The sequence below is a fragment of the Geotrypetes seraphini genome, chromosome 5 (genome assembly GCF_902459505.1).
Source record: "Geotrypetes seraphini chromosome 5, aGeoSer1.1, whole genome shotgun sequence".
NCBI classification, from domain to species: Eukaryota; Metazoa; Chordata; class Amphibia; order Gymnophiona; family Dermophiidae; genus Geotrypetes; species Geotrypetes seraphini.
In genome coordinates, this window is record NC_047088.1 from 256342043 (window position 1) to 256358308 (window position 16266).

Sequence of the window (16266 nt, forward strand, 5' to 3'; positions counted from 1 at the left end):
GATACATAGATGACATAGGAGGTAATTGTACGGACAATTTTCATGTGCAGAATGCATTTTTACATTCCTAGAAGGGCTTTTAAAAAAATTACTGGATGCTAAGATCCACCTTGGGGGTCAGTGCTTAAGAAAAAGATTTGGGTGTCATCGTAGACAATACGCTGAAACCTTGCGGTGGTGGCCAAAAAAGCAAATAAGATGCTAGGAATTATTAGAAAAGAGATGGTAAATGAGAATAAGAATTCTATAATGCCTCTGTACCTCACCTTGAGTATTGTGTTCAGTTCTGGTCTCCTTATCTCAAAAAAGAAATAGCGGCACTAGAAAAGGTTCAAAGAAGAGCAACCAAGATGGTGAAGGGGATGCAACTCCTCTCATATGAGGAAAGACTAAAACGGTTAGGGCTCTTCTCTGGAAAAGAGACGGCTGAGGGGGAGATATGATTGAAGTCTATAAAATCCTGAGTGGAGTAGAACAGGTACAAGTGGAACGATTTTTCGCTCTGTCAAAAATGACAAAGACTAGGGGACACTCGATAAAATGCAGGGAAATACTTTTAAAACCAATAGGAGGGAATATTTTTTCACTCAGAGAATAGTTAAGCTCTGGACTGTGTTGCCAGAGGATGTGCTAAGAGCAGTTAATGTAGCTGGTTGTTAAAAAAAGGTTTGAACAAGTTCCTAGAGGAAAAGTTCATAGTCTGCTGTTGAGACAGACTATGGACTTAGCCACTGCTTGTCCTGGATCAGTGCAAAGATTTCATACTTTTTCACGCTTTTTCCCAATAGCGAGTGCATATTTTCACGCACCTTTGGAAAAGAGTGTGCTCCCTTTTTACATAGGGTTAGATTCAGTAAATAACACTCAAAATTCAGTGTGGAAAAAATTGGCACTGAACAGTGTTCTTTATAGGGTATTTTGGGTCCCCCATTCAAGGATCTGTGCTCGGCTTTGGACACGAGCATTTAAACCAACTGTAACCAGGTATAAACCCGATGAGCAAGTTGTGTGCGGATCCAAAACTCTTCAATAACACTGCATGCATCTTAAAGGAACGCTGTTGACCCACCCATGTCCCTCCCATTGATATGCTTCCTTTGCAGATTCGTGCAGAAGCGCTTAGGCGTCAGTCTATAAATGGATGTGTAGGTGTGTTTTCTTGGGAATCTGCCATTAGAATGCCTTTCTGTGCTGAAAATTTGTCACAGTCGTAGTACCTAATGTTTGGCCCCATATATAGAATGCCTCAGGCACTGTACGTGGTTTAATGAATATCTATTCTTTGCATATAGTGCTCGCTCTTTAGGAAGACTGAGTACTATTAATGACGAGTGACATTTTGTCACAAACCCTCTCCACCCCCCCACCCCTCTAACAACATCTGTGATTATACAACCTTTGCCCAAATGACTCATTCAGGCCCCTCAAACAAGTCACTTCCCCATCTCCCAAGACAAGGACCTCTCCAAATCCTGATCCTACCCCATCTGTTATTAGAGGACTCTGATGTCTAATTGGGAGCAGGAGAGATCCCCATTCTGTCCTGCTATGGTGGATCCTTAGTTCAAAATGGCAGCTTTGATTCCTAGAGCTATTGGGGGGGGGGGGGGGGCTTGTTTTTGGAAATATGATTTTGTGCAGGGGTGTTGGGAGAAGGTTCCTTAAGGTCAGAAAGTTTGAGGAAGATGAAGTAATTATGGATCTTTTGTGGGGTGGGGGTTGGGGGTCTGGGGAACTTTGTTCTTGGCCTGTGTTCTTGCCTGATCCATCTCACATTTAAGGATACCTTGGGGCAGTTGTCAATGCCAGCAAATAGAATTTTGATACTGAAAGGTATCCTTCTTGTTCCTTGTGTAAAATAGATAATACGTATTGATATTTTAGACCAGGAGCATCTAACCTTGGCCCTTGCCAGGTCAAGTTTTCAGGATTTCCTAAATGAATATGCATGAGATCTATTTGCATGCAATAGAAACATGGTGGCAGATAAAGACCAAATGGCCCATCCAGTGCACACAAATACATCTTGTACAAATTAATTGTGGAAATCCTGAAAACCCAACTGGATTGCGGCCCTTAGACAACTCTGTTTTGGACCCACCCAAAAGACTCCCTCTCCATGCCCTGTACATCCTCTGTTTCAGTGTTCTTCAACTGCTGGTCTGCAGACTGGTGCCGGTCTGCAGAAAATTCCTGCTAGTCTGCGCAGGGCTGGCGAGATCGACACGCTGAAATTTCCTGCCAGTGTGGCACCAGTCTTGGGCTCCCCTACTGTGGTGGTGTTGGCGGCAGGCTGTTGTTCCACCCAGTCTCGGGCTCCAGGAGGTGCGTGGGGCCGGCATGTGGATTGGGGCCATCGGCAGTGTCTGGTCCTACCCTCCGCGACAGCTCGCTTGTGCGGCAAGAGTCCGACCACATGCGGGATGCGTGCAGGCATCCGGCGCTTGAGAGGATGCCTCCGGGTGCAGCAGGTTGAGCCCATGCGGCTGCGGGGTCGTGTCATGTTCGCTGGCCGGGTTGTTTACAGCATCTGTGAGTGGGAGAACGGTGTGGCGCTGGCCCTGAGCTTTCCAGTCAGTGGGCCGCTCACTTGTGGTGCCTCAATAGCAGAGTGGCGGGTTGGGCCCTCCGGCTCATCTTGGGCGGCAGGGCTTGCAGTGCAACATTGTTTGCACTGGCTTGTTTGGGACGGGGGGGGGGCGTAAATGTGCAGGGTGTGTGTAGGAGTTTGGGAGCCTCCGACAGTGGCTTTCTCCCCTCCCAGCAGCTCTTGTACTTGCCAGCGCAGTGATTCACATTAGCAACTTCCTGTTTCCTCAGAGGTGGCGCGACCCATCAAAGAACCCAAGGCTGCCTAAGTGAATTGATGCTGCAGGCAAGTATTGAAAGCTGCTGGGAGGGGAGAGAGCAGAGGGAAGAGGAGGAAGCCACTGTTTGGAGGCTGGGAAGCTGCTGGATAAATGGAGAGCTGCTACTGGACCTGGAGGGAGATGGAAGGAGAGATGCTGATGGGAGGGAAGGAGGGAAAGGGATGGGAAGAGAGTTACTGTTGGATAGGGGGAAGAGGGAAGGGAGAAGGAAAAAAAGGAAAGAAACAGCTGGCAGGGAGATTAGAGGAGGGGAAGGGATCAGGGTGGGATGGAGAGAATAGGTGAAGGAAAGGGGAGAAACAGAGGATTGAAAAAGTAGAGAGAGATTGATGCTGGGAAGGGGGTCAGCAGAGAAATAAGGAGAGAGGGACAAAGATGCTAGATCTGGTGTAGGAAAGATAAAAATGAAGAGAGCAGTGAAGCAGAAATGAATCATGTAAAAAGGAGAGAGGGGCACAGGCTGGATGGAAAGGGGAGAGGGGCATAGATAGAAGGCAGATACCATATGGAAGGGGGAGATGCTGGATTGAAGAGAAAGAGGGCAGATGGTGGAAGGAAGAGAGTGAAAAGAAGATGAAAGCAGAAACCAGAGGCAACAAAAGGTAGAAAAAAAATAATTAGAATATATCATATGTTAAACATATATCCTGCTAGAGCTGGTGTTTGACATAACTGGGGGCTCTCTCTGACCAGGGGACAGTTGCACGCCCCTAACACTATTCCTGTCATGTGTGACTGCGGTATTCTGTTAGCATGATATTTCTGTGTACCATTCTGTCATTATTTGGCTTATTCAGTTTTCTTGATAATAGAGGGGATATATTTGAAGGGGTTTTGTTGATCCTTGCTCTGTATTATTTGTATTTATAAAATGACAATTGTACAGAATATTGTTTCTTTTTATACTTTATTAAAATACGTTCAATATAAAATCATAACTGAGGCTTGTGTGGATGGGATCAGATGATTTGCGGGGAACGAGCTCGTGGAGACGGGGCAGAAATGTTTTTAAAAATTTCAATCATACTAATTTGCCGGTCCACAAAATAAATTATTTTATTTCTGCCAGTCCATAGGTGTAAAAAGGTTGAAGAACACTGCTCTATGCGATCTTTTTTGCATTGGTGTGGATCGCCACATGTAACTAGCATCTTTCTAAAATTGTTGTTTCCACTTGTGGTTGATCTCTACAATTAACATCTGCTTTTTACACATGGGGATGATTCTACAAAAGGGCCATAAATTCCTTCCTGCCCTGTTAACCTAGTCACCCAGTTATAAAATTACCATCATACCCTGTTCGGTCTACATGCTTGCCTTGCTTCGTTTTGTGTTTTGCACGGATTTGATTTTACCAGTTCAGAAATGTTATTTTACAGATCCAGACTTTTTTCTTCTTCTTCTTCTTCTTAAGGAAGCCTACAAGTTCGATATAAACTCAACAAAGACGGATCCTACATATTCACGATTGACTCGGAAAAGTTTGCCAACAAGCAAATGCATCATGTAAAGATTAACAGAGAAGGAAAAGAGCTCTCCATACAGGTAAAGCACAAAAGGCCCTATCCACTAAACGGCACCATTTTGTAATCTAGGCTCTGGAATGTATTAACCCTTTGTGCAGACAAATGTCTGTGTGGTCCTGTTACAAAGCTGTGGTAAACATGAGCACGTGCTGACTGGAGCAAAAAATGGCATACCACAGGGCATGCTGCAGTACGTTGGGCTATCTGTGGACAGAGAGTGGATGTGTTCTGTGCTTATTGGTTGGCGTAGCTTCATTACCACTCGCTAAATGATTAGCGCAAGAGCTTTTACCTCCTACAGAATGGGTGGTGGTAAGGACTCATGCACTAATCTGTTTTAATGGTTAATACAAAAAAATAGGAGATTTGGCCATTTTTTCTGCTGCAGTAAAAATGGCCTTAGTGTGTGGGGAAGACCCACGCATTTCCCTTTCATTGTGCCACCTCTTTCCCTCACCCCTCCCAGTATCTCACTAAATCTAATCTAATCTAATCTTCTATTTCTGCGTCGCTCATACCTAGGTAGGCTCAAGGCGACTTAAAGAGGGAGGCGAGGAAGGAGGAGGGGTGGGAGAAGAGAAAAGAAGAAAAGGGTAGGAGGGGGTAGGGAGAGGGGGGGAGGGGGGGAGGAGAGGATACAGGTGATTAAGTGTCAAATAGATGAGTTTCAGTTTCTTCCGGTGTAGTTAGGTATCCTCTTACTCCCAATCCAACATGTTCTATTTTTCTTTATCCCCTCCATCCATCCAGTATGTGCTCACCTCTCTCACTCCTCCCCACTTCCCTCCAGCATCTGTTCCTCTCTCTCCTCTCCTCACTTTCCTTCAGAGTTTTCTCCCCTCTCTCTCCTACCCATTAGCGTGCAGCGTGCTAAAATTGTAGTACCTGAAGATTGGAGGGTTGCCAATGTTAGGCCAATTTTTGAAAAGGGTTCCAGGGGAGTTCCAGGAAATAACAAATCGATAAGCCTGACTCGACGGCCTCCAAAGGCATGTATATCTAGAGTTACCATATGGCTCCAGAAAAAGGAAGACAGATTGAGACATCTAGGTTTTACTTTCACTGAAAGCAATGGTAGTTAGGAGAACATATTGAGACATATGGGTTTTACTTCCACTAAAAGCAATGGAAATAAAACCCAGATGAATCAATCTGGGGTTTTTTTTTCTGGATATGATATTCTTCTAAAAAGAGAATCAAAAGAATTTTTATACAATGAAAAATATTTAATCTATTATACTCAATAAATATAATCAATCACATTCAATAGTGAGTACAGGACCCTATCCACTCAAACTTAAAGCACTCCTCCAATATCAGTAAACAATACAATACATATGGCTTCTTTTTCTGGAGCCATATGATAACTCTATATATACGACTTCTATTGTATGCAAATCTGTCACACGCATTTTCATTAGGAATATCATAAAAAGCTGGCTCATTTGGGGCTCTCAAGGATTGGGAATGATAATTTAAAATCAAACCGCCAAATTTTCTATAATTTGATGCCTTTGAGCTTCCATAATGGTGTTACAATACAGAGCTTTTGTAGTGATGTTATAATACATTTACATATGTTTCACATTTAGACCCTCTTTTATAAATGTTGCATTTTAGCGCACATTTAGTGCGCGCTAAATCAACACGTATGCTAACCACTAGCGCGTTCATAGAATAACATGCACGCGCTAGCATTTAGCTTGTGATTAGCGCATGCTATAAAGATTAGCGCACCTTAGTAAAAGAGGGGGTTAGTCTTTTACAGTAATTACTTACTATATTTTCACCCTATATATATACACTTGAGTATACTATCTTTGCCCTATGTATACTTCAGCATTTATACCAGTGGTTCCCAAACCTGTCCTGGAAAATTGAATAAATAAAATACTTTTTTGTGTACCCAGTTCTAACTCTTCCGTCAAGAATTAGAGACCTGCTTATGCAGGACCCTTGAACCTGGATATGTTAAATAAAGTAGGGAAACTAATTACCATTATGTGTGCAATTACATGATACTAGTAAATTTTGTGAGATATGTAGGATGAATATATTATAGTATAAATCAGTGGTTCCCAAACCTGTCCTGGGGGACCCCCAGCCAGTCAGGTTTTCAAGATATCCCTAATGAATATGCATGAGAGAGATTTGCATACCTGTCACTTCCATTATATGCAAATCTCTCTCATGCATATTCATTAGGGATATCTTGAAAACCTGACTGGCTGGGGGTCCCCCAGGACAGGTTTGGGAACCACTGATTTATACTATAATATATTCATCCTACATATCTCACAAAATTTATTAGTATTGTATAATTGCACACATACTGGTAATTAGTTTCCCTACTTTATTTAACATATCCAGGTTCAAGGGTCCTGCATAAGCAGGTCTCTAATTCTTGATGGTAGAGTTAGAACTGGGTACACAAAAAAGTATTTTATTCAATTTTCTATACCATCCTCTCAGGGAAGCTAAGAACAGTTTACATGAATTTATTCAGGTACTCCAGCATTTTTCCCTGTCTGTCCTGGTGGCTCACACTCTGTCTATTGGAGATGGAGCAATGGGGGGATTGAGTGGCTTGCCCAGGTTTGAACCCACAACCTCAGGATGCTGAGGCTGTAGCTTTAACCACTGCACCACTCTAGAAATCAAAATGTTGTAAAAGTGAGCCAAGTATAGGACAGTCAATTCATTGTGACATCACTGATGAGGTTGACTCTTATTGGTGGAATGAGGCATTATGATGTCACAAAACCAGCTCTGGTTATCAGAGGCTGAAGCTTTTCACACTATTTATTCATTCAGTTTTATATACTGTTCTCCACTGAGGAGCTCAGAATGGTTTACATGAACTTATTCAGGTACTAAAGAATTTTTCAATTTCTTTGCCGGCAGACTCTCACACTTTCTCTAATGTACCTGAGGCAATGGGGGATTAAGGACTAGATTCATTAAGCAAACCGATTGTGTAGTACTGATCGGTTTGCGACCCCTTTACTATCAAATTTCCATCCGGCCTGATTCACTTACCTCACCTGCGATCCGCTTCGAATCCATACATGCAAATTGAAGAGCCGGCTATTACGGCCTTCACTGACAGACCACTCAATTCTCTTTATGCTGGTTCAAGTAATATGAATTTAATAATCAAATAGCAATAGCTTACAAGAATAAACCACACAGCATACAGAGTAATAGATGATGTACCAGGCTGGCCAGGCTGATGGAGAACTTCTGAATAGTTCTGCCACCTTGGTTTAAGGAGCTTTCTTTTATTTGATTCTGACAGCTCTGGCCCATGTTGGTGCATGTTACATTTCACACTTTCATTGGTTAATCATATTTCTTATCTCATTTAGTAATCTATGGATTGGTTAACATAATTGAGTGATACTGTGTCACGCCTTTTTTCATCTACTTCTCCCTTACTTCCCCGTAAATGTCCTTTTAATATATCAAGAACCTCCCTCGAGCACCTGGGCCTAACGGTTTTCCAGCTCTGTGGTCAGCTTTCTTGGGTTCACGGAAGTTTCGCCCCCCACATTTCGCCCCCAGCAATTCGCCCCTCACATTTCGCCCCCGCACATTTCGCCCCCCGGATGTTTCGCCCCCACACATTTCGCCCCCGCACATTTCGCCCCCGCACATTTCGCCCCCCGGATGTTTCGCCCCCACACATTTCGCCCCCGCACATTTCGCCCCTGATTATGTGTACTGCACATTTCGCATTGGGCTAGTTTAGCGCTGGCCACTACGCTAAACTGGTCCCCACGCAGCCCGCGGCATGTGAGGAGGGAGTTGCAGCCCGTGGCCTGGGGGGGGGGGAGGGAGAGGCCGGCCCGGAACACTGTCGCAGCGCCAACGCGACCCGCGCCCTAGGAGGAAGGAGTCGCCGGCTCAGAAACGCCGGCGCGGCTACCGCCGCGACTCCTCTCCAGCGGCGACTCCTCTCAAGCAGCCCCCCCCACCCTTTACCCTGCCCCAGCCACACGAGGAGAGAGCCGGGAAGCAGGGCGCAGGGAAAGCGCGACGCTCCCAAGCAGAAGGTACGCCCGTGCGGGGCGGACCGCTCCTTTCCGCCCTCCCTTTTTTAGCGCTGGCCACTACGCTAAACTGGTCCCCACGCAGCCCGCGGCATGTGAGGAGGGAGTTGCGGCCCGTGGCCTGGGGGGGGGGAGGGAGAGACCGGCCCGGAACGCTGTCGCAGCGCCAACGCGACCCGCACCCTAGGAGGAAGGAGTCGCCGGCTCAGAAACGCCGGCGCGGCTACCGCCGCGACTCCTCTCAAGCAGCCCCCCCCCCACCCTTTACCCTGCCCCAGCCACACGAGGAGAGAGCCGGGAAGCAGGGCGCAGGGAAAGCGCGACGCTCCCAAGCAGAAGGTACGCCCGTGCGGGGCGGACCGCTCCTTTCCGCCCTCCCTTTTTTTTTTTTTTTTTTTAAACATCTGCGAAATGTGCGGGGGGCGAAATGTGCGGGGGCGAAATGTGTGGGGGCAAAACATCCGGGGGGCGAAATGTGTGGGGGCGAAATGTGTGGGGGCGAAATTTGTCTGGGGGCGAAATGTGGGGGGCGAAATGTGAGGGGCGAATTGCTGGGGGCGAAATGTGGGGGGCGAACCTTCCGGATCCCGCTTTCTTGCTTCCTGCGCAGCATTCGTCCTTCTTCTGGTGAAACTTTCATAAGCTTCTCATACCTTTATAGGGCTAAGATCTCTCTTTCACTAGAATTGTTTTTCTCTCCAGCTGTGCCTTCTGTTTGACCCTGCTTTCAAGAAAAGCAGAAGTGTCTTTCAGAGCTGACTGTTTTTTAGTCAGAGTGTCCATTGTGCTTCTTTCAGCAACCATTTTAGGTCTTAGCCTGTTTTTTGGCCTGTCCCTGCTATATTGGGAAAATTCTCAAGGGTCTTCATTCTCAGGGGTCTTCACCTGGGCTTACAGGACTTCTTATCCCTTCCTCAAAATGAGGTGAAACGCATGCAAATTGGACAGCGGCCCAATTCACTACACCAAATTTCCAATCTGACTGGGCTGGCCGATCACCTGAAGAAGCGACTGCTGGGGACCAGTCGAAAACGTCTTTCCGACTAGAAGCCCTGCTCTCTGCCCTGCAATCTCTCCTGCCTGCTCGCCCCAAATGCTGCCATGCTCTGCCTTGCTTCTTATCTCTGCTGCTCTCCTTCATGCCACCCTGCTCTGCCTCGAATCTCTCCTGTCGCATCACCGTTCTCCTGCCCTTCCCTGAAGCGCTCTTACCCTTCCCCGCCCAGCGAGTTAAAACCACGGGCTCTCAGGGCTAAAAACTAAAGTTTTAAGTTAAAAAAAAAAGGTTGCATCTAAGACGGCCATGCACAGACCTCCGATTGCCCCCATCTGCATATTTTTTGTTCCTGAATTCATCGGACCTGCTCAGATCGGACCCGGATCGGGCCCGATTGGGCAGGTTAGTGAATCCAGGCCTAAGTGACTTGTCCAGGGTCGCAAGGAGCAGTGATTTGACTCCAAAGATGGTGCTCTGAAACAGGATTCATTTAACATCTTTTAAAATCAGTTATAATAATAATAATAATAACAGTTTATATACCTTAGGACCGTGAAGTTCTATGCGGTTTACAAAGATTAAAAGACGGTACAAATTGATTGAACTTAACAGGGTGAAAGCTAGTGATTAACAGCTCAAGGGATCAATTATTGAGTTATGACAGGGGCAGTGCCATCACCATGTGGCAGACAGAACAGTAATTGTAGCAAAAGTATCTACAAAATCTCTCCAGTACTTCGCTTCTACTATATATTTCAGGAGTGCTTTACTGTTATAGAATTGGGGGTGGCAGGGGTCAAACACAGTTTTCCTTGTTCTCTCTGTTCTACTGCTAGGTGCTAAGAGAGCTAGCAGCTTTACCAGCAAGATTATCAGTGCTGTTAGCAGTTAATTATCACTTGCAGTTGGCAGATATGCTGGATGGTAATTCAGGGAGACTGTGCTCTAAAAGATGACTGATTTGGATCCTGTAAACTGTACCTGGACTGATAGAGGTGATAAATACTTTAATCCGTCAGCTTTAAAAATATTTCTGAGCCACAAAGTTTGTGGTCATGGCGCATTGCTGGAATTTACAAGTAGCTCAGATGCCCTTTCTCTTTTCTTGTAATTTTGAAGGACTACAGATGAACCCTGCTCTTCGGTAGCAATCTATGGCCAGGATTCACTAAACCTCCAAACCGTGCACAATCCGTTTCCGTTTGCATGCCGGCCGAATGATTCAGTAAAGGCCTGCATGCAAATGGGGACGATCATTAGCACGCCCCCCTCCCCTACCCACGGCCAGAGCGATCCCCGCTCATACGCACACCCTGACAGTAGTGACTGGAGAAGCAGCCTCCTGTCACTGCTGTCAGGGCTCAGCCCAGCCCGAATCTCTTTTGCCTGCTCCCGGACTCTCTTGCTCTCTTCCGCCATTCCCTTCAGTGCAAGCCCGTGGTTTTAAAGCGGGCCTGCACTGCGGGGAATGGCGGCAGAGAGCAGGAGAGTCCGGGAGCAGGCAAGAGAGTGGGCACCGGCCCTGCCCGACACCAGCCCTTGCCCCCCTCCTGGCATGGCCCTCGCTGCCCTCCAGGCACGGCCCACCCACAACACGGAACAGCCTGACCACATTAAATTTGGAAGCAGGAGGGGTGCTCAGTCCCTCCTGCTCCTAGGCTTCCCACCACTGGTCGGCCCAGGCGGTCGAGCCCGGCCCACCCACCCCTGTACCTTGAAAATAGTTGAGAGCAGGAGAAGCGCTCAGTCCCTCCTGCTCCTTCGACAATCCTATCAAGTAGAGAATGACATGGCGACCGTTTATCACGGTAAACCGTGGTCACCGCAGTAAATCCGCAGGAATGGAGACATTTGCAACTGATTTACCGCAGGAATGGGGACAAGACCTTTCACCGCCCTGTGAGAGCAGTGAAAAGTCTTTCTCCTGTGGTAAAAAAAATTGCGCCCGTGTCAGACTCGGCATCTCCTCTCCAGCTCCTCTTGGGCCTATTTTACTTTCAGGAGCCAGCCATACCACGATGAAGACAGAAGGAACCCAAAACCAAAGCCTGAGACCAATGTGATCTGAAGAATAAAATTACCAGAATGTTTCAGATTTGAAATATGTATCCTGCTAGAGCTGGTATTAGACATAACTGGGGACCGCAAAGCCCAGGCTGTGCTTAGGGCTCTCTCTATGACCAGGGGGCAGTTGCCCTAGTTGCCCACCCTAACACTATTCTTGCCATGCGTGACTGAAGTATTCTGTTAGCTTGATTTTTCTATGTAGCATTCTGTAGTAACTTGGTTTGTTCAGTTTTCACAATAGTGGAGGGGATATTTGTGAAAGGGAGGGGAGACAGGGGTTTGGTTGATCCTTGCTCTGTATTATTTGTCTTAATAAAATTACAATTGTACAAAATATTGTCTCTTTTTATACTTTAATAAAATAAGTTCAGTGTAAAATCATAACTATTCGAGGCTTGTGTGGATGGTATCTGACAGTTTGCAGGGCGGGGATGGGGACCGAGCTTGCGAGGATGGGGCAGGGACGGAGACCGAGCTTGAGGGGACGGGGCAGGGATGGGGACTGAGCGCACGGGGTCGGGGTGGGAACGGTGATTAATTTTTTTTCCCCCGTGTCATTCTCTAGTTTCAGGAATCCCATCAATGTCCTCACTAGCCCACTCTAGTTCTCTCATCGGAATTTATCCATTGTTTTCCATCTTTTCATATATGTCTGTTTCTTTTTTTTTTTTTTTTTAGTTCAATATTTTTTATTGATTTTTTTGAAAAAATATAAGAAACAGTTCAAGTACATGGTATCAAAATATAAAACAAAACATTTAGTATAACAAATATTCAGTTACATTGTGCAATGTAGAATTGAATCGTTTTAAAAGATCTAAAGTACTAGGACTGTTCATGAAAAAATAGTAAAAGAAAAGATAAGAGGAAAGAGAAATTGAAGGAAGAAAAAAAAAAAAAGAATAAAATGAGGAAAAAAGATGAAGGTAAAGAAAAAGAAGAGGAAGAGGAAGAAGAAGAAGAGAGGAGTGTCTATGAAATAGATTGAACATATGAGTCCAGGAATTTCCAGGGTGATTTACATTGTATCAAATTTTTGGAAAGTCGAATTATATTTTTCTTTTCATAAGCATATGATTCAAATTTATGATACATGCTCAAAGAATTCCACCAGAAGGTATAGTTTAGTAATGAAGAGGACTTCCAATTTTTCAAGATGTGCATAAGGGCAGTCACAAACATTGCATCATATATGTCTGTTTCTAAAGCTTCATTCTCTTTCCCCCCTCAGTTACCGGTTCTTCCTCTTCCCTTCCAATGCTTTGTCTGTAAATCTAGGACAGAAAGAGACAGGGCGATCTCCTTTACTCCCGGTCAGACCTCTGTGGTGCATCTGGCTTGACCTTGGGTACCCGTGCATGTAAGGCAATTGATGGATTTTGTCTTATTCTTTCAGGTTGACCAGATTCTCAGACTAAAATACAACTTCTCCGTAGAAATTGAGTTCAAGGCCATGAAATCACTCGTTTTAGGCAAAGTCACAGGTAGGTTTGCAAATTTCTTACTAATAGTAGATGGATATAACCATGTAAAGAACTTATTTAATTACTTATGATATGCATTAATGATTACTAATTAAAACGGTGATATCTGAAAGTGTTATCCATTCTCAAATCAGCTAGACATTCACAATTTGTTAGAACCATGAACAGACGTTAAGTCACATTAAGAGAAAGAATTCCTAGGGGAGCTGTATAGCGTTCAAACTATGAAGTTATATATTTACAGTTATAGATGTCACCCTGGAAGGCACTGCAGTGCAGGGAAGTTCAGAATGCAGCTGTTAGGTTAATTTTTAATCTGAAAAAAAAATCAGATCATGTCACTCCTTTCGATCGTAAACTGCCAGAGTCGTTTTCAAATTTAGATTACTATGTTATAAAGTGTTGTTTGGCCTCACTGCAAATTATTTAAAGGATCCCTTTGAACTGGCTTTATCTAAACCAGGGGTGTCCAACCTGCGGCCCAAGTATTTTGTGCGGCTCCGATCGAGGGCGATGCAGTGTTTTCCTCTGCTACCCCCGGGTGTTTACCGTCTTGCCGGCTCCCTCCTCTGTCTTGCTGCAGCGTTTGCGTGTTTATGCGACCCCAGAAACATTTTTTTTTTTTTTGGCCAATGCGGCCCAGGGAAGCCAAAAGGTTGGACACCCCTGAAACGATTTCAACGCCTCAAAACATATTTCATTTTCCCTTCCGTAAAGGAATGTCGATAGAAAAAAATATTTTGATACGTTACTTTCGTTTCAGGCAGCAGTCAGAGACGAGGAATTTAGTCGGTTAATATCCAATGCTGTATCATATAAACATTTCAGAAAACATTTTTGTAATGTAAGACTAGGATTTATCAATCTTTCATTTGTTGTAACTCCTGAGATTTGTCTCAGACTTTTAAATTGTGAATCATATAGAACTAAATATGGTTATACGGTATTCAAATAATAATGTAATGTAACGTAAGGATGATGGAACTACTTACAGCTGTTCCCTTATACAGTGGTACCTTGGATTACGAGCATAATCCTTTCCAGGAGCATGCTCGTAATCCAAAATGCTCGTATATCAAAGCAAGTTTCCCCATAGGAAGTAAGGGAAACTTGCTTTGATATGTTCCCACCCCAAACCTTCCCCCCCCCCGAGGCCAGCAGCGCTGCTCCCCCCCCCCCACGAGAACCGGCATTGCTCCCCCCGAAGGCCCCCCCCCCCGCGATCCGGCACTCTCCCCCTCGCGATCTGGCACCCCCCTCGAAAATCTGCTTCCTGTGCTCAAGGCCCGGCACAGGAAGCAGATTTTCGGGCACAGAACATGCTGGTGCCGATGCGGAGGCTACATTGGAAGTAAGAATAGGGTTCGGGTGGGTTGGGGGATCTCAGGTGGCGCCGGGGGGGGGGTGTGTGCCCGATGGCAGCGGGGGGGTGCCGGATCAAGGGGGGGAGGGTGATGGTTCGCGGGGGGGGGGGGGGCGCTCGTACAGCGAGGCAAGCTCGATTTACGAGGCACCAAATTTGCGAATGTTTTGCTCGTCTTGCAAAACACTCGCAAACCGGTGCACTCGTAAACCGAGGTACTACTGTATCTCACATTGACCATTGCCAATCTTGGCGCTCTTTCAGAATGAGTTGTGTGGAGAAGGGGGGGCAGATATTAATTTTAATTTCGGTCATGGAATATTTAATTCTGACATATGAATTTATTTGTGAGCATTTGGTTTGGTAGCGTGCCTTAAAAATATTTGAGCATCGTAAATTGATTTAACGCCAACATTAATTCGTGTACATTCTAATAAATTTATTTATTTACACCCACCCCCTTTAACAAAAGCGTGCAAGAGGTTTTTAGCACTGGTTGCTGCGCTTAATGCTTTGCGCTGCTCTGACGGTCGTTCCTATGAGCGTCGGAGCAGCACAGAGCCTAAAGCACGCTGGATGGCGCCAAAAACCTCTTGTGCGCTTTTGTGTTAATTTTCTAGCCCATCCTCCAAGGTTAGGCCAGCTCAGGTTACAAATATACATCCATAAATAGGATTACCAGGCATCCGGATTTCCCCAGATATGTCGTACTTTTGAGGACATGTCCAGGGATCCAGAAGGCTTTTCAATACCCGACACTTTGCGCGGATGCTATCCCGACGTCGCTCGTTGCTCATGCAAGTCGAGGAGGGCGGGGCTGTGGGCGGAGCGGGGTGTGGTCGGCCAGAATGGGGCGGGCATGGGGGAAGGGCTATGGGTCCGGATTTTCTGTTTGGAAAATCTGGTAACCCTATCCAAGCATAAAACAAATTACATTTTACATTCTTTCAAATTTCAAACCATGGTATATTATAGAGCAGTGGTCTCAATCACGGGGCCTGGGGGCCACATGCGGCCCGCCAGGTACTATTTTGAGGCCCTCGGCATGTTTATCATAATCAAAAAAGTAAAATAAAACAGTTTCTTGATCTTATGTCTCTTTAGCTATAAATGACAATATTATTATTAAGACTTAGCCAAAAGGAAAGATTTATAAAGAGTTTTACCTCATGCAAAATTGTCATTTCTTTAATAAGACATTAACTATTTTTTTCTGAGGCCCTCCAAGTACCAATAAATCCAAAATGTGGCCCTGCAAAGGCTTTGAGTTGGAGACCACTGTTATAGAGTGAAACAATTTAAACTGTGCTTCTGCACCATAATATAACAGTTAATCAAGAAACAAATATGTTTTTATAGCTTTACAAAACAACAACATATTATAAGAAGGAAGCTGATTCCAGCTATAAACAGTGAATAAGCTCTTTTACGAGCACATTCAAGATGACGTATTTTCACAGAAGGAATATAAAGAAGTTTCTGTTGTTGAGAATGTATGTAATGAATGTTTAGGATGACAATTAGGTAATTCTCTCTCACATACCCCCTCCCTTTTTTTAAATGAAGCTGCGTTAGGCTTTTTTTTTTATCACCGACTGTGGCGGTATTAGCTAATACCGCCGCAGCCAATACCGCTGTAGCTGGCGATAAAAAAGCTTAACGTGGCTTTGTAAAAGGGGAGAGGAGGGATAACTTGGAAACATGACATAAAAAAATCTTAAAAGGTAATTTAAAATTCTAAAGCTCTTATCCCTCTATTTTGTCCACATGCTAGATCAATGAGTATTATTTCCATGGTAGAAATTCAAATTAAGGCCCCCCCCCCCTCCAAAAAAGATTCTTGAGCAATCATTTTTCTTTTATAATAATAATAATAACTTTATTCTTGTATACCGCCATACCCAGGG

At 45.0% G+C, this 16266-nt stretch overlaps 1 protein-coding gene across 5 annotated transcripts in view; it reads left to right on the forward strand.

The window, feature by feature from the left end:
* CNTNAP5 (contactin associated protein family member 5) overlaps positions 1-16266 on the forward strand; it is an 885931-nt gene that overhangs the window by 825688 nt on the left and 43977 nt on the right. For all 5 annotated transcript variants that reach the window (XM_033947244.1, XM_033947242.1, XM_033947241.1 and 2 more), the window contains 2 exons: positions 4285-4415; positions 12909-12996. In XM_033947244.1, the coding sequence (XP_033803135.1) occupies positions 4285-4415; positions 12909-12996 (219 nt within the window). The remainder of the gene's footprint in view (positions 1-4284; positions 4416-12908; positions 12997-16266) is intronic.